At 48.5% G+C, this 21,602-nt stretch overlaps 1 protein-coding gene across 1 annotated transcript in view; it reads left to right on the forward strand.

Moving 5' to 3' along the window:
- The window catches only part of SRCAP (Snf2 related CREBBP activator protein), a 149,385-nt gene that overhangs the window by 114,251 nt on the left and 13,532 nt on the right, over window positions 1–21,602 (forward strand). Inside the window, 5 exon segments of the mRNA XM_074558047.1 lie at window positions 2,988–3,208; window positions 8,336–8,529; window positions 12,415–12,584; window positions 16,134–16,330; window positions 21,161–21,275. Coding sequence (XP_074414148.1) covers window positions 2,988–3,208; window positions 8,336–8,529; window positions 12,415–12,584; window positions 16,134–16,330; window positions 21,161–21,275 — 897 coding nt within the window.

Below are 21,602 nucleotides of genomic sequence, written 5' to 3' on the forward strand. Positions count from 1 at the left end.
GGGGGCGGTGAGGTGACATTTTGGGGGAAAATTTGGTGAAATTTTGGGGATTTGGGGGAACTTTTTGGGAGATTAAGGGGAAATTTGGTGAAATTTTGGGGTAAAATTTTGGGGGTTTTGGGGGAAATTTGGTAAAATTTGGGGGAAAATTTGGTGGAATTTCGTGGATTTTGGGGGGAAAACTTAATAAAATTTTGTGGGAAAATTTTGGCTGACTTGGGGGAGAATTTGGTGAAATTTTGGGAGATTTGGGTGAAAATTTGGGAAAATTTTTGGGATTTTGGAGAAAAATTTGGTGAAATTTTGGGGAAACTTTGGGGCAAATTTTGGGATATTTAGGGGAAAATTTAGTAAAATTTGAGGGAAAACTTTGGAGGAAAATTTGGTGAAATTTTGGGGGAAATATTTGGGATATTTGGGGAAAAATTTGGGGGATTTGGGGGAAAATTTGGTGAAATTTTAGGACATTTGGGAGAAACTTTTGGGAGATGATTTTGGGAGATTTAGGGGAAAATTCAGTGAAAATTTGGTGAAATTTTGAGGGAAAATTTTGGGAGATTTGGAGTAAAATTTGATAAAATTTTGGGATATTTGGGGGAAAAGATGTGACATTTTGGGGGAAAATTTGGTAAAATTTTGGGAGGTTTGGGGGAAATTTTGGTAAAATTTTGGGTGAAAATGTTGGGATATATGAGGGAGATTTGGTGAAATTTTGGGTGAAAATTTTGGGAGAAAATTTGGGAGATTTGGGGGAAATTCTTGCAAATTTAGGGGAAAATTTTGGGAATGAAAAAGGGAAAATTTGAGAATTTTTGAGGGGAAATTTAGAAAAATTGGGAAAAAATTAAAGTATTTTAGAGGGAGGAAGGGAAAATTGGGGGGATTTTAGAGAAATTCAAATTTTGGAGAAAATTTGGGTAAATTTTTGAGGAATTTGGGATTTTGGGGAGATTTTGGGAGAAATTTGGGGGAATTTTCCCATTTTTTGCTCCTGGAAATGCCTGAGTTTTCTTTAAATTTTGAATTATTTTTGGGGCATTTTAATGCAGATTTTTGGATATTTTTGTGGAAATTTTGGGATATTTTTGAGCAAATTTTTGGGATTTTGGGACCATTTTAAATCCAATTTTTCCCGGAATTTTTTCCCAGTTTTTCCCCTCAGAAATCCCTGGAATTTTTTAGAATTTGGCGTCATTTTAGTGCAGATTTTGGGGTATTTTAATGCGGATTTTGGGATATTTTCTCACAGATTTTTGGTGGTTTTAGGAGCATTTTACCTCCGATTTTCACGTGGATTTCACCGTTTTAAATCAGAATTTTTCCCGTTTTTCCCCTGAGAAATGTCTGGAATCCTTTTAAATTTGGGATTTTTTAGGGATATTGTAGTGGGGATTTTGGGATATTTTCTCACAGATTTTTGGTGATTTCAGGTGCATTTTACCTCCGATTTTCACGTGGATTTCACCATTTAAAATGGGAATTTTTTCTTATTTTTCCCTTTTTTCCTCCCTGAAATCTCCTAAAGTTCGGGATTTTTTTTGGATATTTTAGTGCGGATTTTGGGATATTTTCTCACAGATTTTAGGACCATTTTACCTCCGATTTTTACGCGGATTTCACCGCTTAAAATCCGAATTTTTTTTCTCTTTTTCTTCTCAAAAATCCCTGAAATCTCCTTAAATTTGGGACTGTTTTGGGATATTTTAGTTCAGATTTTTGAGGGAATTTTTGGTGATTTTAGTACCATCTTAACTCCGATTTTCACGCAGATTTCGCCATTTAAAATCCGAATTTTTTCCCCTTTTTCCCCCCTTTATTTCCCTCAGAAATCCCTGAAATTTCCTTAAGTTTAGGATCATTTTTGGGATAATTTTTGTGCGGATTTTGGGATATTTTGGAGCAGATTTTTGGGGATTTTAGGACCATTTTACCTCTGATTTTCAAGCGGATTTCACCGTTTAAAATCCGATTTTTTTTCTCTTTTTCTTCTCAAAAATCCCTGAAATCTCCTTAAATTTGGGACTGTTTTGGGATATTTTAGTTCTGATTTTGGGATATTTTAGTTCAGGTTTTGGGATATTTTCTCACAGATTTTTGGTGATTTTCGGACCATCTTACCTCCGATTTTCACGCGGATTTCACCGTTTTAAACCGGAATTTTTCCCCGTTTTCCCCCGCAGGAATCCCTGAAATCTTCGATTTTTGGGATATTTTTTCACGGATTTTTGGGGATTTTAGGGCCATTTTAACTCCGATTTTCACGCGGATTTCACCGTTTAAAATCCGGGGTTTTTTCTCTTTTTTCTCTCAAAAATCCCTGAAATCGCCTTAAATTTGGGACTGTTTTGGGATATTTTAGTTCAGATTTTCTAGCAGATTTTTGGGGTTTTTAGGACCATCTTAACTGATTTTCACACGGATTTCAACATTTAAAATGTGAATTTTTTCCCCTCTCTTCCTCCCTGAAATCTCCTAAAGTTCGGGATTTTTTTGGGATATTTTAGTGCAGATTTTGGGATAATTTTTGTGCAGATTTTGGGATATTTTGGAGCAGATTTTTGGGGATTTTAGGGCCATTTTAATTCCGATTTTCTTGCGGATTTCACCGTTTAAATGGGAATTTTTTCCCCTGAGGAATGTCTGGAATCTTTTTAATTTTGGGATTTTTTTGGGATAATTTTTGTGCAGGTTTTGGGATATTTCCGAGCGGATTTTCAGGGATTTCAGGGCCATTTTAACTCTGATTTTCACGCGGATTTCACCGTTTTAATTCAGAATTTTTCCTGTTTTTCCCCCGCAGGAATCACTGGAATCTTTTTAAATTTGGGATTTTTTAGGGATATTTTAATGCAGATTTTGGGATAATTTCGAGCGGATTTTGGGATATTTCTGAGCAGATTTTTGGTGATTTTAGGACCATTTTAACTCCGATTTTCACGCGGATTTCACCGTTTTAAACCTGAATTTTTCCCCATTTTCCCCCGCAGGAATCGCTGGAATCGCGGCGGGCGCGGGGCCGGGCCGAGCGCCTGGAGCGGCTGCTGCGTCTGAACGAGCAGCGCTGCGGCCTCAGCCCCGTCTACGGGCAGGAGGTGCTGCGGTTCCTGACGCTGCCGCCCAGGGAGATCCACACCCATGGGGGAGCCCTGGGCAGCGCCGTGCTCGGGGCCCCCCAGCGCCTGCAGCAGATGAAACCCATCCTCGACAGGTAAGGAAAGTTCCGGAATTTTTGGGATTTTTTTCGGATTTTTTTTCCCATTTTTTAGTGATTTTTTGTGAATTTTTGGCGAATTTTTAGTGATTTTTTGGGTATTTTTAGTGGATTTTTAGGCAGGTTTTAGGTCAGCTTGACACTCCCAGATTGGTAAAAATTGGGGGAATTTTTAGGAATTTTTTTGGATTTTTTCTGATTTTTTAGTGATTTTTTGCGAATTTTTGTTGAATTTTTCATGATTTTTAAAGGACTTTTTAGTGATTTCTAGGCAGGTTTTGGGTCAGATTGACACTCCCAGATTAGCAAAAATTTGGGGAATTTTTAGGAATTTTCTGGGATTTTTTAAGTGTATTTTAGGAATTTTTTAGAGAATTTTTAGGTGTATTTTAGGTATTTTTTAGGAATTATTTTAGAAATGTTTGGGGATTTTTTTACAGGTTTTTTTCAGAATTTTTTATGAATTTTATCAGATGTTTTAGTGATTTTTAGAGGTTTTTTTTGGGAGGATTTTGGGCTGATTTTGGGGAGGAATTTGGGGCTGAGGTGCTGCAGTTCCTGACGCTGCCGCCCAGGGAGATCCAACTGGGCAGCGCCGTGCTCGGGGCCCCCCAGCGCCTGCAGCAGATGAAACCCATCCTCGACAGGTAAGGAAAGTTCCGGAATTTTTTGGGAATTTTTTCAGATTTTTTTCGGATTTTTTTCGGATTTTTTTCTCATTTTTTTGTGATTTTTGGGGGTTTTTTTGTGAATTTTTGGCGATTTTTTAGTGATTTTTTGGGGATTTTCAGTGGATTTTTAGGTAGGTTTTGGGTCAGATTGATAGTCCAAAATTGGGAAAAATTTTTGGAATTTTTTTGGATTTTTTTGTGAATTTTTGGCGATTTTTTAGTGATTTTTTGCGAATTCTTGTTGAATTTTTCCTGATTTTTTAGGTATTTTTAGGGGATTTTTAGGTAGGTTTTAGGTCAGGATGACACTCCCAGATTGGCAAAAATTTGGAGTATTTTTAGGAATTCTTTTGGAATTTTTAACTATATTTTAGGAATTTTTTTAGAAAATTTTTAGGTATTTTTTAGGAATTTTTTAGGAATTATTTTAGGAATTTTTGGGGATTTTTTTACGGATTTTATTCAGAATTTTTATAGAATTTTTATTATATTTATCAGATATTTTAGTGATTTTTAGAGGTTTTTTTGGGAGGATTTTGGGCTGATTTTGGGGCTGAGGTGCTGCAGTTCCTGACGCTGCCGCCCAGGGAGATCCGCCTGGGCAGCGCCGTGCTCGGGGCCCCCCAGCGCCTGCAGCAGATGAAACCCATCCTCGACAGGTAAGGAAAGTTCCAGAAATTTTTGGGATTTTTTTCAGATTTTTTTTCCCTTTTTTTTGTGATTTTTGGGTGTTTTTTTTGTGAATTTTTGGTGATTTTTAGGTGATTTTTTGGGAATTTTTAGTGGATTTTTAGGTAGGTTTTAGGTCAGATTGACACTCCCAGATTGGCAAAAATTTGGGGAATTTTTAGGAATTTTTTGGGATTTTTTCTGATTTTTTTGTGATTTTTTGCGAATTTTTGTTGAATTTTTCCTGATTTTTTAGGTATTTTTAGTGGATTTTTAGGTAGGTTGTGGGTCAGATTGACAGTCCCAAATTGGCAAAACTTTGAGCAATATTTAGGAATTTTTTGGGAATTTTTAGCATTTTTTTGTGATTTTGTAGTGATTTTTTTAGTGATTTTGGTGATTTTTTTAGTGATTGTTATGCAAGTTTTGGGTTAGATTGACACTCCCAGATTGGCAAAAATTTGGGGAATTTTTAGGAATTATTTAGGAATTTTTAGTTATTTTTTTCAGGTTTTTTTAGGGATTTTTTGAGAATTTTTGGCGATTTTTTTGGCGATTTTTGGTGATTTTTTTAGTGATTTTTAGACAGGTTTTGGGTCAGATTGACACTCCCAGATTGCGAAAAAATTGAGCAATTTTTAGGGATTTTTTGGGAATTTTTAGCTATGTTTTAGGAATTTTTTAGAGAATTTTATGTATTTTTTAGGAATTTTTTAGGAATTATTTTAGGAATTTTTGGGGATTTTTTTTACGGATTTTTTTCAGAATTTTTATTATATTTATCAGATACTTTAGTGATTTAGAGAGGGGGGGAATCCACTTTTTTTGGGCTGTTCCATTTCCCCATAGGGGGTGTCCCAATGCTCTCAGTGATGTCCCCAAGGTGCCACCACCCCATTTCAGTGTCCCCAAGGTGTCCCCAAACTGTCCCCCCCATTTTGGAGTGTCCCCAGTGTCACCGCGGACCAAACCAAGTCACTTTAGGGGGGGATCCCATTTCTTCGGACCATTCCATTTTGCCATAGAGGGTGTCCAGCCCCCCAATATCGATGTCCCCAAGGTGCCACCACCCCGTTTCCGTGTCCCCCCCAGGTTCCTGGTGGCCGTGCCCGCGGTGGCCTCTCGGGGCGTGTCCCCAATGTCACCACGGACCGGTCCAAGTCCCCTCATGGGGGCATCCACTTTTTTTGGGCAGTTCCATTTCCCCATAGGGAGTGTCCCAATGTCCCCAAGGTGTCCCCAAGGTGTCCCCAATGTCACCATGGACCACTCCAAGTCACTTTAGAGGGCGATCCAGGTTTTTTGGACCGCTCCATGTCCTCATAGGGGGTGTCCCAATGTCATCAGTGATGTCCCCAAGGTGCCACCACCCCATTCCAGTGTCCCCCCAGGTACCTGGTGACAATCCCAGTGTCCTCAGGAGTGTCCCCAATGCCCCCATGGACCAGTTCATGTCACTTTAGGGGGGGAACTAGTTTCTTTGGACCATTCCATGTCATTCTAGGGGGTGTCCATATTTCCATATTGATGTCCCCAAGGTGCCACCACCCCATTTCAGTGTCCCCAACTTCTCATGGAGGTGTTCTAATCTCACTGTGGACCAGTCCAAGTCACTTTAGGGGGCGATCCACTTTCTTCGGACCATTCCATTTTGCCATAGGGGGTGTCTAGCCCCCCAATATCGACGTCCCCAAGGTGCCACCACCCCATTTCTGTGTCCCCAAGGTGTCCCCAAAGTGTCCCCCCCATTTTGGAGTGTCCCCAATGTCACCATGGACCAGACCAAGTCACTTTAGGGGGGGATCCAGTTTCTGTAGACCACTCCATGTTCCCATAGGGGGTGTCCACCCCCCAATATCGATGTCCCCAAGGTGCCACCACCCCATTTTGTGTCCCCCCAGGTACCTGGTGACAATCCCAGTGTCCTCATGAGTATCCCCAATGTCACCATGGACCAGACCAAGTCACTTTAGGGGGGGATCTAGTTTCTTTAGATCACTCCATGTCCCCATAGGGGGTGTCCAGCCCCCCAGTATCGATGTCCCCAAGGTGCCACCACCCCGTTTATTTGTGTCCCCGCAGGTTCCAGGTGGCCGTGCCGGCGGTGGCCTCGCGGGGGGGTGTCCTCAATGTCACCATGGACCGGTCCAAGTCACTTTAGGGGGGGATCCACTTTTTTCGGACCATTCCATTTCCCCATAGGGGGTGTCCCAATGTCCCCAAGGTGTCCCCAAGGTGTCTCTGTTCCATTCCAGTGTCTCCAAATCCCCATTCTAGTGTCCCCAATGTCCCCAAAGTGTCCCCAATGTCACCATGGACCGCTCCAAGTCACTTTAGGGGGGATCCACTTTCTTTGGGCTGTTCCACGTCTCTATAGGGGTGTCCCAGTGTTCTCGGTGATGTCCCCAAGGTGTCCTCCAGGTGCCACCACCCCATTCCAGTGTCCCCAGTGTCACCACGGACCAAACCAAGTCACTTTAGGGGGGGATCCAGAACCTTTGGACCATTCCATGTCCCCATAGGGGTGTCCAGCCCCCCAATATCGATGTCCCCAAGGTGCCACCACCCCGTTTCCGTGTCCCCCCAGGTTCCAGGTGGCCGTGCCGGCGGTGGCGTCCCGGGGGGTGTCACCAATGTTACCATGGACCGGTCCAAGTCATTTTAGGGGGGATTTCAATGACTCCAGTGCCACAAGCCCCCCACAAGGGGTACCCAGGGGTGTCCCCAAGGTGCCACCACCCCATTTTGTGTTCCCCCATGTACCTGGTGACAATCCCAGTGTCCTCAGGAGTGTCCCTAGTGTCATCATAGACTTGTTCAAGTCACTTTAGGGGGGGATCCACTTTCTTTGGGCTGTTCCATTTCTCCATAGGGGGTGTCCCAATGTTCTCAGTGATGTCCCCGAGGTGCCACCACCCCATTTCAGTGTCCCCAAGGTGTCCCCAATGTGTCCTCCCCATTTTGGAGTGTCCCCAATGTCACCACGGACCAAACCAAGTCACTTTAGGGGGGGATGCATTTTCTTTAGACCACTCCATGTCCCCATAGGGGGTGTCTACCCCCCAATATCGATGTCCCCAAGGTGCCACCACCCCATTTCAGTGTCCCCAAAGTGTACCCAATGTCACCATGGACCGCTCCAAGTCGCTTTAGAGGGTGATCCAGTTTTTTTGGACCATTCCATGTCGTACTAGGGGGTGTCTGTATTTCCATATTGCTGTCCCCAAGGTGCCACCACCCCGTTTCAATGCCCCCCCAGGTTCCTGGTGACAATCCCAGTGTCCTCAGGAGTGTCCCCAATGTCACCACGGACCGGTCCAAGTCCCCTCATGGGGGCATCCACTTTTTTTGGGCCCTTCCATTTCCCCATAGGGGGTGTCCCAATGTCATCAGTGATGTCCCCAAGGTGCCACCACCCCATTTCAGTGTCCCCAACTTCTCTTGCAGGAGTCCTAATCTCACCCTGGACCAGTCCAAGTCACTTTCGGGGGGGGATCCACTTAATACGGACCATTCCATGTTCTCATAGAGGTGTCCAGCCCTCCCATATCGATGTCCCCAAGGTGCCACCACCCCATATATTTGTGTCCCCCGCAGGTTCCAGGTGGCCGTGCCGGCGGTGGCCTCGCGGGGCGTGTCCCCAGTGTCACCATGGACCGGTCCAAGTCACTTTAGGGGGGGATCCACTTTTTTCGGACCATTCCATTTTGCCATAGGGGGTGTTCAGCCCCCCAATATTGATGTCCCCAAGGTGCCACCACCCCGTATATTTGTGTCCCCGCAGGTTCCAGGTGGCCGTGCCGGCGGTGGCGTCCCGGGGGGTGTCCCTGCACAGCGCGCGCCCCCCGCCCTGGGCGCAGCGGCAGCGGCAGCGCCTGGAGCAGCGGCTGCGGGAGGAGCTGCGGGCGCGGGGGGCGCTGCCAGCGCCGGGGCTGCAGACGCAGTTCCCCGACCCACGGCTGGTGCAGTACGACTGCGGTGAGGGGACAGTGGGGACAGTGGGGGGAAAAAATGGGGACATTGGGGAGGAATGGGGGGAAAAAACTGGGTAAAAAACAGTGAAAAAATGGCAAAAATTGGGCGAAAAATGGTGGAGAAATGGTGGAAAATGGAGAAAAAAATGGCATTGTGGACATTGGGGAAAATAGCAAAAAAAATGGCAAAAATTGGGCGAAAAACTGTGAAAAAATAGGGTTTTTTTCGCAAAAAAATTGGCAAAAATTGGATGAAAAACGGAGGAGAAATGTTTGAAAATTGGGATACGGGACATCGGGGACATTGGTAAAAAGCAGAAAAAAATTGGGGCGAAAAATGGTGAAAAAATGGCCAAAATTGGGGGAAAAATGACATCGGGGACATTGAGAAAAAATGGCGAAAATTGGGGGGAAAATGGTTGAAAATTGGGACAAATGGGATTGGGGACATTGGGGACATTGACAGGATTGGGGACATTGAGGAAAAAGGGGATAAAATTGGAAAAAATAAGACTGGGGACATTGGGGGTGTTGGGGACATTGGGGGTGTTGGAAAAAAAATGGTGAAAATTGGATGAAAAATGGTGAAGAAATGGCGAAAATTGGGGGGGAAATGGTTAAAAATTGGGAAAAAATGGGATTGGGGACATTGAGAAAAAATGGCAAAAATTGGAGAGAAGAGGGAAAAAATTGGGTGAAAAATTGTGAAAAAATGGCGAAAATTGGGTGAAAAATGGTGAAAAAATGGCAAAAATTGGGGGGAAAATGGTTAAAAGTTGGGAAAAATGGGGTTGGTGATATTGGGAAAAAAGGGAAAAAATTTGGGAAAAAGTGTGTGAAAAAACGGGAAAAAATTGGGGAAAAATGGTGAAAAAATAGTGGAAAGTTGGGAAAAATGGGATTTGGCACATTTTTGGGGATGATTTAATGAATTTTGGGGTAAAATCTTGGGGATTTTTTTTGCATTTTTGGGGTTTTTTTGGGGTTTTTGGTGTCCCTCACCTGTCCCTCACTGAGACCAATTCAGTGAATTTTTAAGTGAATTTTTGGGGTGAATTTGATGAATTTTGGGCTAAAATCTCTGGAATTTTGAGGATTTTTTGGGGGATTTTTTTAGGATTTTTTTGGGTGTTTGGTGTCCCTCACCTGTCCCTCACTGTGACTAATTCAGTGAATTTTTAAGTGAATTTTTGGAATCAATTTAGTGAATTTTGAGGTAAAATCTTGGGGATTTTGGGCATTTTTTTTAGGATTATTTGGTGATTTTTTAGGATTTTTTGGGGGACTCTTGGTGATTTCGGTGTCAGTCACTGTGACCAATTCAGCGAATTTTTAAGTGAATTTTTGGGGCCAATTTAGTGAATTTTGGGGTAAAATCTTGGGGGTTTTTTTGCATTCTTGGCGTTTTTTTGGGGTTATTGGTGTCTCTCACCTGTCCCTCACTGTGACTAATACACTGAATTTTTAAGTGAATTTTTGGGGCCAATTCAGTGAATTTTGGGGTAAAATCTTTGGGATTTTTTTGCTTTTTTCGGGGTTTTTTTGTCCCTCACCTGTCCAATCTCACTTGTCCCTCACTGTGACTAAGATACTGAATTTCTAAGTGCATTTTTGGTGCCAATTTAGTGAATTTTGGGCTAAAATCTTGGGGATTTTTTTGATTTTTTTCGTTTTTTTTTTATTTTTCCATCTCACCTGTCCGTCTCACCCGTGGCCAGGTAAGCTGCAGGCCCTGGACGTGCCATCTCACCTGTCCCTCACTGTGACCAATTCAGTGAATTTTTAAGTGAATTTTTGGGGCCATTTTAGTGAATTTTGGGGTAAAATCTTTGGGGGTTTTGGGAATTTTTGGGGGATTTTTTTAGGACTTTTTGGGGATTTTTTCAGGATTTTTTGGGGGATTATTGGTGTTTTTGGTGTCCCTCACTGTGACCAATTCAGTGAACTTTTAAGTGAATTTCGCTGATTTTTGGGGCCGATTTAGTGAATTTTGGGGTAAAATCTTGGGGGTTTTGGGAATTTTTGGAGATTTTTTGGGGGATTTTTTTAGGATTTTTTGGTGATTTTTTTAGGATTTTTTGGGGATTTTTTCAGGATTTTTTGGGGGATTCTTGGTGTTTTTGGTGTCCCTCAGTGTGACCAATTCACTGAATTTTTAAGTGAATTTCCCTGATTTTTGGGGCCGATTTAGTGAATTTTGGGGTAAAATCTTGGGAGTTTTGGGAATTTTTTGGAGATTTTTTGGGGGATTTTTTTAGGATTTTTTGGTGATTTTTTTAGGATTTTTTGGGGGGACTCTTGGTGTTTTCGGTGTCCGTCACTGTAACCAATTCAGTGAATTTTGGGGTAAAATCTTGGGGATTTTTTTGCATTTTTGGGGTTTTTTTGGGGTTATTGGTGTCTCTCACCTGTCCCTCACTGTGACTAATTCAGTGAATTTTTAAGTGAATTTTTGGGGTCAATTTAATGAATTTTGGGGTAAAATCTTGGGGATTTGGGGAATTTTTTGGGGGAATTTTTGGGGATTTTTTGGTGATTTTTTTAGGATGTTTTTTGGGTGTTTGGTGTCCTTCACCTGTCCCTCACTGTGACCAATTCAGTGAGTTTTTAACTGAATTTTGCTGAATTTTGGGGCCAATTTAGTGAATTTTGGGGTAAAATCTTGGGGATTTTTTTGATTTTTTCGGGGTTTTTCCATCTCACCTGTCCATGTCACCTGTCCCTCACCTGTCCCTCACTGTGACTAATTCAAGGAATTTTTAAGTGAATTTTTGGGGCCGATTTAGTGAATTTTGGGGTAAAATTTTGGGGATTTTTTTGATTTTTTGATTTTTTTTTTTATTTTTCCATCTCACCTGTCCCTGTCACCTGTGTCCAGGTAAGCTGCAGGCCCTGGACGTGCCATCTCACCTGTCCCTCACTGTGACCAATTCAGTGAATTTTTAAGTGAATTTTTGGGGCCATTTTAGTGGATTTTGGGGGGAAATCTTTGGAATTTTGGGGATTTTTTGGGGATTTTTTTAGGATATTTTTTGAGTGTTTGGTGTCCCTCACCTGTCCCTCACTGTGACCAATTCAGTGAATTTTTGAGTGAAGTTTTGGGGCCGATTTGGTGAATTTTGGGGTGAAATTTTTGGGGATTTAGGGAATTTTTTGGAGATCTTTTTAGGATTTTTTGGTGATTTTTTTTAGGATTTTTTGGGGGATTTTTGGTGTTTTTGGTGTTGCACACCGTAACCAATGCAGTGAATTTTGAAGTGAATTTTTGGGGCCGATTTTAGTGAATTTTGGGGTAAAATCTTGGGGACTTTTTTGCATTTTTGGGGTTTTTTTGGGGTTATTGGTGTCTCTTACCTGTCCCTCACTGTGACCAATTCAGTGAGTTTTTAACTGAATTTTGCTGAATTTTGGGGCCAATTTAGTGAATTTTGGGGTAAAATCTTGGGGATTTTTTTGATTTTTTCAGGGTTTTTTTCTATTTTTTCAGGGTTTTTTTGTCCCTCACCTGTCCAATCTCACCTGTCTCTCACTGTGATCAATTCAGTGAATTTTTAAGTGGATTTCGCTGATTTTTGGGGCCAATTTAGTGAATTTTGGGGTAAAATCTTGGGGATTTGGGGAATTTTTTGGGGGAATTTTTGGGGATTTTTTGGTGATTTTTTTAGGATATTTTTTGGGTGTTTGGTGTCCTTCACCTGTCCCTCACTGTGACCAATTCAGTGAGTTTTTAACTGAATTTTGCTGAATTTTGGGGCCAATTTAGTGAATTTTGGGGTAAAATCTTGGGGATTTTTTTGATTTTTTCGGGTTTTTTTTAAATTTTTTGGGATTTTTTTTATTTTTTCGGGATTTTTTTGTCCCTTACCTGTGTGATCTCACCTGTGTCCAGGTAAGCTGCAGGCCCTGGACGTGCTCCTGCGGCGGCTCCGCGCGGGCGGGCACCGCGTGCTGATCTTCACGCAGATGACGCGGATGCTGGACGTGCTGGAGCGGTTCCTCACCTTCCACGGGCACATCTACCTGCGGCTGGACGGATCCACGAGGGTGGAACAGAGACAGGTGAGTGCCAAAAACACCTGAGAGACACCTGGGTGGGGTTAGAGACACCTGGGATACACCTGGGCACATCTACCTGCGGCTGGACGGATCCACGAGGGTGGAGCAGAGGCAGGTGAGTGCCAGATACACCTGGGCACACCTGGGGCACACCTGGGCACATCTACCTGCGGCTGGACGGATCCACGCGGGTGGAGCAGCGACAGGTGAGTGCTGAAAACACCTGGGATACACCTGTGTGTGATTAGAGACACCTGGGATACACCTGGGCACACCTGAGGCACACCTGGGGCACACCTGGGCACATCTACCTGCGCCTGGACGGATCCACGAGGGTGGAACAGCGACAGGTGAGTGCCAAAAACACCTGGGCACACCTGAGTGGGGTTAGACACACCTGTGACACACCTGGGCACACCTGAGATACACCTGGGCACGCCTGGGATACACCTGGGCACACCTGGGCACATCTACCTGCGGCTGGACGGCTCCACGCGGGTGGAGCAGCGACAGGTGAGTGCCAAAAACACCTGAGAGACACCTGGGGCACACCTCAGTGGGGTTAGACACACCTGGGACACACCTGGGCACATCTACCTGTGCCTCGACGGATCCACACGGGTGGAGCAGAGACAGGTGAGTCACAAATACACCTGAGAGACACCTGGGTGGGGTTAGACACACCTGTGACACACCTGGGCACACCTGGGATACACCTGGGTGTGATTAGAGACACCTGGGATACACCTGGGTGTGATTGGGATACACCTGGGATACACCTGGGGCACACCTGTGTCACACCTGGGCACATCTACCTGCGCCTGGACGGCTCCACGAGGGTGGAACAGAGACAGGTGAGTGCCAAAAACACCTGAGAGACACCTGGGTGTGATTAGAGACACCTGGGACACACCTGGGACACACCTGGGCACATCTACCTGCGCCTGGACGGCTCCACGCGCGTGGAGCAGCGACAGGTGAGTGCTAACACACCTGGGGTACACCTGAGTGGGGTTAGACACACCTGTGACACACCTGAGTGGGGTTAGACACACCTGTGACACACCTGGGCACACCTGAGATACACCTGGGTGTGATTGGGATACACTTGGGCACACCTGGGCACACCTGGGTACGCCTGGGTGTGATTGGGATACACCTGGGTGTAGTTGGAGACACCTGGGATACACCTGAGATACACCTGGGTGGGGTCAGACACACCTGGGATACACCTGGGTGTGATTGGGATACACCTGAGTGGGGTCAGATATACCTGGGTAGGATTAGAGACACCTGAGACGCACCTGGGCACACCTGGGCATACCTGGGATACACCTGGGTGTGATTAGAGACATCTGGGATACACCTGGGCACGCCTGGGTACATCTACCTGCGTCTGGACGGCTCCACAAGGGTGGAACAGAGACAGGTGAGAGCTCACACACCTGGGCACACCTGGGTGTGATTAGAGACACCTGTGACACACCTGGGTGTAGTTAGAGACACCTGGGCACGCCTGGGTACATCTACCTGCGCCTGGACGGCTCCACGAGGATGGAACAGAGACAGGTGAGTGCTGACACACCTGGGGCACACCTGGGCACACCTGGGCACATCTACCTGCGCCTGGACGGATCCACCCGCGTGGAGCAGAGACAGGTGAGTGCCAAAAACACACCTGGGCACACCTGGGCACACCTGGGTGTGATTGGGATACACTTGGGTGGGGTTTGACACAAATGTGTCACACCTGGGCACACCTGGGCACACCTGGGCACATCTACCTGCGCCTGGACGGCTCCACCCGCGTGGAACAGAGACAGGTGAGTGCCAAAAACACCTGGGCACACCTGGGATACACCTGGGTGTGATTGGGATACACCTGGGTACACACCTGGGCACATCTACCTGCGCCTGGACGGCTGCACCCGCGTGGAGCAGCGACAGGTGAGTGCCAAAAACACCTGGGCACACCTAGGGCACACCTGGGTACACACCTGGGCACACCTGGGCACATCTACCTGCGCTTGGACGGCTCCACGCGGGTGGAGCAGAGACAGGTGAGTCCCAAAAACACCTGAGTGAGGTTAGACACATCTATGACACACCTGGGAGACACCTGGGTGTGATTGGGATACACCTGGCCAAAGTTAGACACACCTGGGATACACCTGAGATACACCTGGGTGGGGTCAGACACACCTGGGACACACCTGCGTAGAGTTGGGCACACCTGGGTACACCTGGGCACACCTGGGCACACCTGGGACACTCTTGGCTGCAGTCAGGTGTGGCTGAGACTCACGTGGAGGCAGCAGCACCTCCAGGTGTGCCCCAGGTGTGCCCCAGGTGTGCCCCAGGTATCTCAGGTGAGCTCCTGAGGTCCATCCCAGGTATCTCAGGTGTGTCATGGGTGCCCCAACATCATTCCCAGGTGTGTCCCAGGTATCTCAGGTGTGCACCAGGTGCCCTGAGGTTCCTCCGAGATGTTCTGAGGCCACTGCCAGGTGTATCCAGGTGTGTTCAGGTGTATCTCAGGTGTCTCAAGTGTGCCCCAGGTGTCTCAGGTGTGCCCCAAATTCACTCCCAGGTGTTCCCAGGTGTGTCCCAGGTATCCCAGATGTGTTTCAGGTGTGGCCCAGGTGTGCCCCAGGTATCTCAGGTGTGCCCCAGGTATCTCAGGTGTGTCCCAAATGCCCCAAGCTCACTGCCAGGTGTGCCCCAGCTATCTCAGGTGTGCCCAGGTATGCCCCAGGTGTGCCCCAGGTGTGCCCCAGGTGTATCTCAGGTGTGTCCCAGGTATCCCAAGTGTGTCTCAGGTGTATCCCAGGTGTGCCCCAGGTGTGTTTCAGGTATCTCAGGTGTGTCCCAGGTATCCCAAGTGTGTCTCAGGTGTATCTCAGGTGTGCCCCAGGTGTGTCTCAGGTGTGCCCAGGTGTGCTCCAGGTATCTCAGGTGTGTCCCAAATGCCCCAGGCTCACTCCCAGGTGTATTAAGGTGTGCCCCAGGTGTGTCCCAGGTATCTCAGGTGTGCCCAGGTGTGCCCCAGATGCCCTGAGGTCACTCCCAGGTGTCCCTCCGGTGTCCCCCAGGTGTCTCACCTGTCCCTCACCTGTCCCTCACCTGTTCCTCAGGTGTCCCATGGGTGTCTCAGGTGTCTCACCTGTCCCTTACCTGTCCCTCACCTGTTCCAGGCCCTGATGGAACGTTTCAACGCCGACAAGCGCATCTTCTGCTTCATCCTGTCCCTCACCTGTCCCTCACCTGTCCCCCACCTGTCCCTCAGGTATCCCCCAGGTGTCTCACCTGTCCCTCACCTGTCCCCCAGGCTCTCATGGAGCGTTTCAACGCCGACAAGCGCATCTTCTGCTTCATCCTGTCCCTCACCTGTCCCACGCCTGTCCCTCACCTGTCCCTCACCTGTCCCTCACCTGTCCCTCACCTGTTCCAGGCCCTCATGGAGCGCTTTAACGCCGACAAGCGCATCTTCTGCTTCATCCTGTCCCTCACCTGTCCCTCACCTGTCCCTCACCTGTCCCTCACCTGTTCCAGGCCCTGATGGAGCGCTTTAACGCCGACAAGCGCATCTTCTGCTTCATCCTGTCCACGCGCTCGGGCGGCGTCGGCGTCAACCTGGCCGGGGCGGACACGGTCGTGTTCTACGACTCGGACTGGAACCCCACCATGGACGCGCAGGCGCAGGACCGGTGCCACCGCATCGGGCAGACCCGCGACGTGCACATCTACAGGTGAGCGCACCTGGGAGCACACCTGGGGACACCTGAGGGGTTTGGTGAAGGTTTGGGGTTGATATCTGCAGGTATGGAGGAGTTATGGACTTACCTGTGCTACCTGGAGCTCACCTGTGCAGGTGTTTGGGTACCTGTGCAGGTGCCACCGCATCGGGCAGACCCGCGACGTGCACATCTACAGGTGAGCTCACCTGTGCAGGTGTTTGGGTACCTGGGCAGGCGCCACCGCATCAGGCAGACCCACGACGTGCACATCTACAGGTGAGCTCACCTGGGCAGGTATTTGGGTACCTGAGGGGTGATTTGGGTACCTGGGCAGGTGCCACCGCATCGGGCAGACCCGCGACGTGCACATCTACAGGTGAGCGCACCTGGGCAGGTGGGAGAAGGTTTGGGGTTGATATCTGCAAATATGGAGGAGTTACGGACTTACCTGTGCTACCTGGAGCTCACCTGTGCAGGTATTTGGGATTTAGGAGCTCACCTGTGATACCTGGAGCTCACCTGTGCAGGTATTTGGGATTTAGGAGCTCACCTGTGATACCTGGAGCTCACCTGTGCAGGTGTTTGGGTACCTGGGCAGGTGCCACCGCATCGGGCAGACCCGCAACGGGCACATCTACAGGTGAGAAACACCTGGGCAGGTGGGGGAGGTCACCTGGATGGGCTTGGTGAAGGTTTGGAGTTGGTATCTGCAGGTGTTGGGGAGTTTTGGGCTCACCTGTGCTACCTGGAGCTCACCTGTGTGCTTGGGTGGGATTTAGGAGCTTACCTGGGCAGGTGTTGGGGATTTAGGATCTCACCTGTGCAGGTGTTGGGGAGTTCTGGACTCACCTGTGCAGGTATCGGGGATTTAGGAGCTCACCTGTGCAGGTGGAGAAGCACCTGGAGCTCACCTGTGCACTTGTGTGGGGTTTAGGAGCTCACCTGTGCAGGTTTTTAGGAGTTCTGGACTCACCTGTAGCACCTGGAGCTCACCTGTGCAGGTGGAGAACCACCTGGAGCTCACCTGTGCAGGTGTGTGGGTACCTGAGGGGTGATTTGGGTACCTGGGCAGGTGCCACCGCATCGGGCAGACCCGTGACATGCACATCTACAGGTGAGGGGCACCTGGGGACACCTGGGGACACCTGGGCAGGTGGGTGAAGGTTTGGGGTTGATATCTCAATTTATTTGGGAGCCATGGACTCACCTGTGCTACCTGGAGCTCACCTGTGCAGGTATTTGGGTACCTGTGTGGTTGTGTGGGATTTAGGAGCTCACCTGTGCAGGTATTGGGGATTTAGGAGCTCACCTGTGATACCTGGAGCTCACCTGTGCAGGTTGAGAAGCACCTGGAGCTCACCTGTGCAGGTGTTTGGGAGTTCTGGACTCACCTGTGCAGATGTTTGGGATTTAGGAGCTCACCTGTGCAGGTATTTGGGCACCTGAGGGGTGGTTTGGGTACCTGGGCAGGTGCCACCGCATCGGGCAGACCCGCGACGTGCACATCTACAGGTGAGGCACACCTGGGCAGGTGGGGGAGGTCACCTGGATGGGTTTGGTGAAGGTTTGGAGTTCATAGGTGCAGGTATTGGGGATTTAGGAGCTCACCTGTGATACCTGGAGCTCACCTGTGCTGGTGGGAGAAGGTTTGGGGTTGATGTCTCGATTTGTTTGGGAGCCATGGACTCACTTGTGATACCTGGAGCTCACCTGTGCAGGTGTGTGGGTACCTGTGTGGTTGGATGGGATTTAGGAGCTCACCTGTGCAGGTATTGGGGATTTAGGAGCTCACCTGTGGCACCTGGAGCTCACCTGTGCAGGTGTTTGGGTACCTGTGTGGTTCTATGGGGTTTAGGAGCTCACCTGTGCAGGTATTTGGGTACCTGTGTGGCTGTATGGGGTTTAGGAGCTCACCTGTGCAGGTATTTGGGATTTAGGAGCTTACCTGTGGCACCTGGAGCTCACCTGTGCAGGTATTTGGGTATCTGTGTGGTTCTATGGGGTTTAGGAGCTCACCTGTGCAGGTATTGGGGATTTAGGAGCTCACCTGTGGCACCTGGAGCTCACCTGTGCAGGTATTTGGGTACCTGGGCAGGTGCCACCGCATCGGGCAGACCCATGACGTGCACATCTACAGGTGAGCTCACCTGGGACACACCTGGGGTCACCTGAGGGGTTTGGTGAAGGTTTGGAGTTCATAGGTGCAGGAATTGGGGATTTAGGAGCTCACCTGTAGCACCTGGAGCTCACCTGTGCAGGTGGGAGAAGGTTTGGGGTTGATATCTCGATTTGTTTGGGAGTCATGGGCTCACCTGTCCTACCTGGAGCTCACCTGTGCAGGTGTTTGGGTACCTGGGCAGGTGCCACGGCATCGGGCAGACCCGCGACGTGCACATCTACAGGTGAGCTCACCTGGGACACACCTGGGGGACACCTGGGGACACACCTGGGACACACCTGGGACACGCCTGGGACACGCCTGGGCAGGTGGGAGAAGGTTTGGGGTTGATATCTGCAGGTATTGGGGAGTTATGGACTTACCTGTGTGCTTGGATGGGATTTAGGACCTCACCTGTGCAGGTATTGGGGATTTAGGAGCTCACCTGTAGCACCTGGAGGTCACCTGTGCAGGTATTGGGTACCTGTGTGGTTCTGTGGGATTTAGGAGCTCACCTGTGCAGGTGGAGAAGCACCTGGAGCTCACCTGTGCAGGTATTGGGGATTTAGGAGCTCACCTGTGCAGGTGTTTGGGTACCTGTGCAGGTGCCACCGCATCGGGCAGACCCGCGACGTGCACATCTACAGGTGAGCCCACCTGGGACACACCTGGGACACCTGGGGACACACCTGGGACACACCTGGGGGTTTGGTGAAGGTTTGCAGTTGATATCTCAATTTGTTTGGGAGTTACGGACTTACCTGTGCTACCTGGAGCTCACCTGGGCAGGTATTGGGTACCTGTGTGGTTGTGTGGGATTTAAGAGGTCACCTGTGATACCTGGAGCTCACCTGTGCAGGTATTGAGTTCTGGACTCACCTGTGCAGGTATTGGGGATTCAGGAGCTCACCTGTGTGGTTGTGTGGGATTTAGGAGCTCACCTGTGCAGGTGTTGGGGAGCCATGGACTTGCTTGTGATACCTGGAGCTCACCTGGGCAGGTATTGGGGATTCAGGAGCTCACCTGTGGTACCTGGAGCTCACCTGTGCAGGTGGGAGAAGGTTTGGGGTTGATATCTCAATTTGTTTGGGAGTTATGGACTTACCTGGAGCTCACCTGTGCAGGTATTTGGGATTCAGGAGCTCACCTGTGCAGGTGTGGGGGATTTAGGAGCTCACCTGTGTCTCACCTGTCCAGGATCTTCCCCAGATCCGCCATTTTCTGACCTCCAAAATTTCCATTTTTAACCACAAAAACTCCATTTTTAACCCTAAAAACTCCAGATTTGTTGCCCAAAATTGGCGTTTTTTGCCCCAAAAATTTAGCTCGTCCCCAGAGTTGCCTCACCTGTGTCCCACCTGTGTCTCACCTGCCCAGGGTCTTCTCCAGATCCGCCATTTTCTGACCTCCGAAATTTCCATTTTTAACCATGAAAATTCCATTTTTAATCCTAAAAACTCCAAATTTTTGCCCAAAATCGTCGTTTTTTGCCCCAAAATTTTACCACTTCTCCCCAGAGGTCTCACCTGTGTCTCACCTGTCCAGGATCTTCTCCAGGTCTGCAGGTGCCACCGTTTTGTGACCTGCAGAAATTTCCATTTCCAACCACAAAAACTCCATTTTTAACCCTAAAAACTCCGGATTTTTTCCTCAAAATCGGCATTTTTTGCCCCAAAATTTTATCACTCCCCCCCAGAGGTCTCACCTGTGTCCCACCTGCGTCTCACCTGCCCAGGTTGATCTCGAATCCCATTTTTAACCCTAAAAACTCCAAATTTTTTTGCCCAAAATTGGCGCTTTTTGCCCCAGAATTTCACCGCTCGCCCCCAGGTGTCCCACTTGTGTCCCACCTGTGTCTCACCTGTCCAGGGTCTTCTCCAGATCCGCCATTTTGTGACCTCCAAAATTTCCTTTTTTAACCATGAAAATTCCATTTTTAACACTAAAAACTCCAGATTTTTTGCCCCAAATCGGCATTTTTTGCCCCAAAATTTTACCACTTCTCCCCAGATGTCTCACCTGTGTCCCACCTGTGTCTCACCTGCCCAGGGTCTTCTCCAGATCCGCCATTTTCTGACCTCCAAATTTTCCATTTTTAACCACGAAAATTCCATTTTTAACCCTAAAAACTCCAGGTTTTTTGCCCAAAGTCGGCGTTTTTTGCCCCAAAAATTTACCACTTGTCCCCAGAGTTTCCTCATCTGTGTCCCACCTGTATCCCACTTGTGTCTCATCTGTGTCTCACCTGCCCAGGTTGATCTCAAATCCCATTTTTAACCCTAAAACTCCGGATTTTTTCCCCAAAACTGGCGCTTTTTTGCCCCAAAATTTTACCATTCTCCCTCACCTGTGTCCCCGTGTCCCCCGTGCCCAGGTTGATCTCGGAGCGCACGGTTGAGGAGAACATCCTCAAGAAGGCGAACCAGAACCTGATACCTGTCCTTACCTGTCCACACCTGTCCATACCTGTCTCAGGTGTCTCACCTGTGTCCCACCTGTGTCCCCCCTGCCCAGGTTGATCTCGGAGCGCACGGTTGAGGAGAACATCCTCAAGAAGGCGAACCAGAACCTGATACCTGTCCACACCTGTCCATACCTGTCCATACCTGTCCATACCTGTCCATACCTGTCCATACCTGTCTCAGCTGTCTCACCTGTGTCCCCCCTGTGTCTCACCTGCCCAGGTTGATCTCGGAGCGCACGGTTGAAGAGAACATCCTCAAGAAGGCGAACCAGAAGCGGCTGCTGGGGGACATGGCCATCGAGGGCGGCAACTTCACCACGGCCTACTTCAAACAGGTGAGGCCACGCCCACACACACAGGTGAGGCCACGCCCACACACCCCCCGGGAGGTGAGGCCACGCCCACTCCCCACAGGTGAGGCCACGCCCACCCCACACAGATGAGGCCACGCCCATTCCCCCATAGATGAGGCCACGCCCACCCCACAGGTGAGGCGACGCCCACCCCCCCGAGCAGGTGAGGCCACACCCACACCCCCCCGTGGCAGGTGAGGCCACGCCCATCCCCCACAGGTGAGGCCACGCCCACCCCATCCCCCCCGGGCAGGTGACGCCACGCCTACCCCCACAGGTGAGGCCACGCCTACCCCCACAGGTGAGGCC

The sequence above is a fragment of the Zonotrichia albicollis genome, chromosome 24, assembly GCF_047830755.1.
Source record: "Zonotrichia albicollis isolate bZonAlb1 chromosome 24, bZonAlb1.hap1, whole genome shotgun sequence".
In the NCBI taxonomy this organism is placed as follows: domain Eukaryota; kingdom Metazoa; phylum Chordata; class Aves; order Passeriformes; family Passerellidae; genus Zonotrichia; species Zonotrichia albicollis.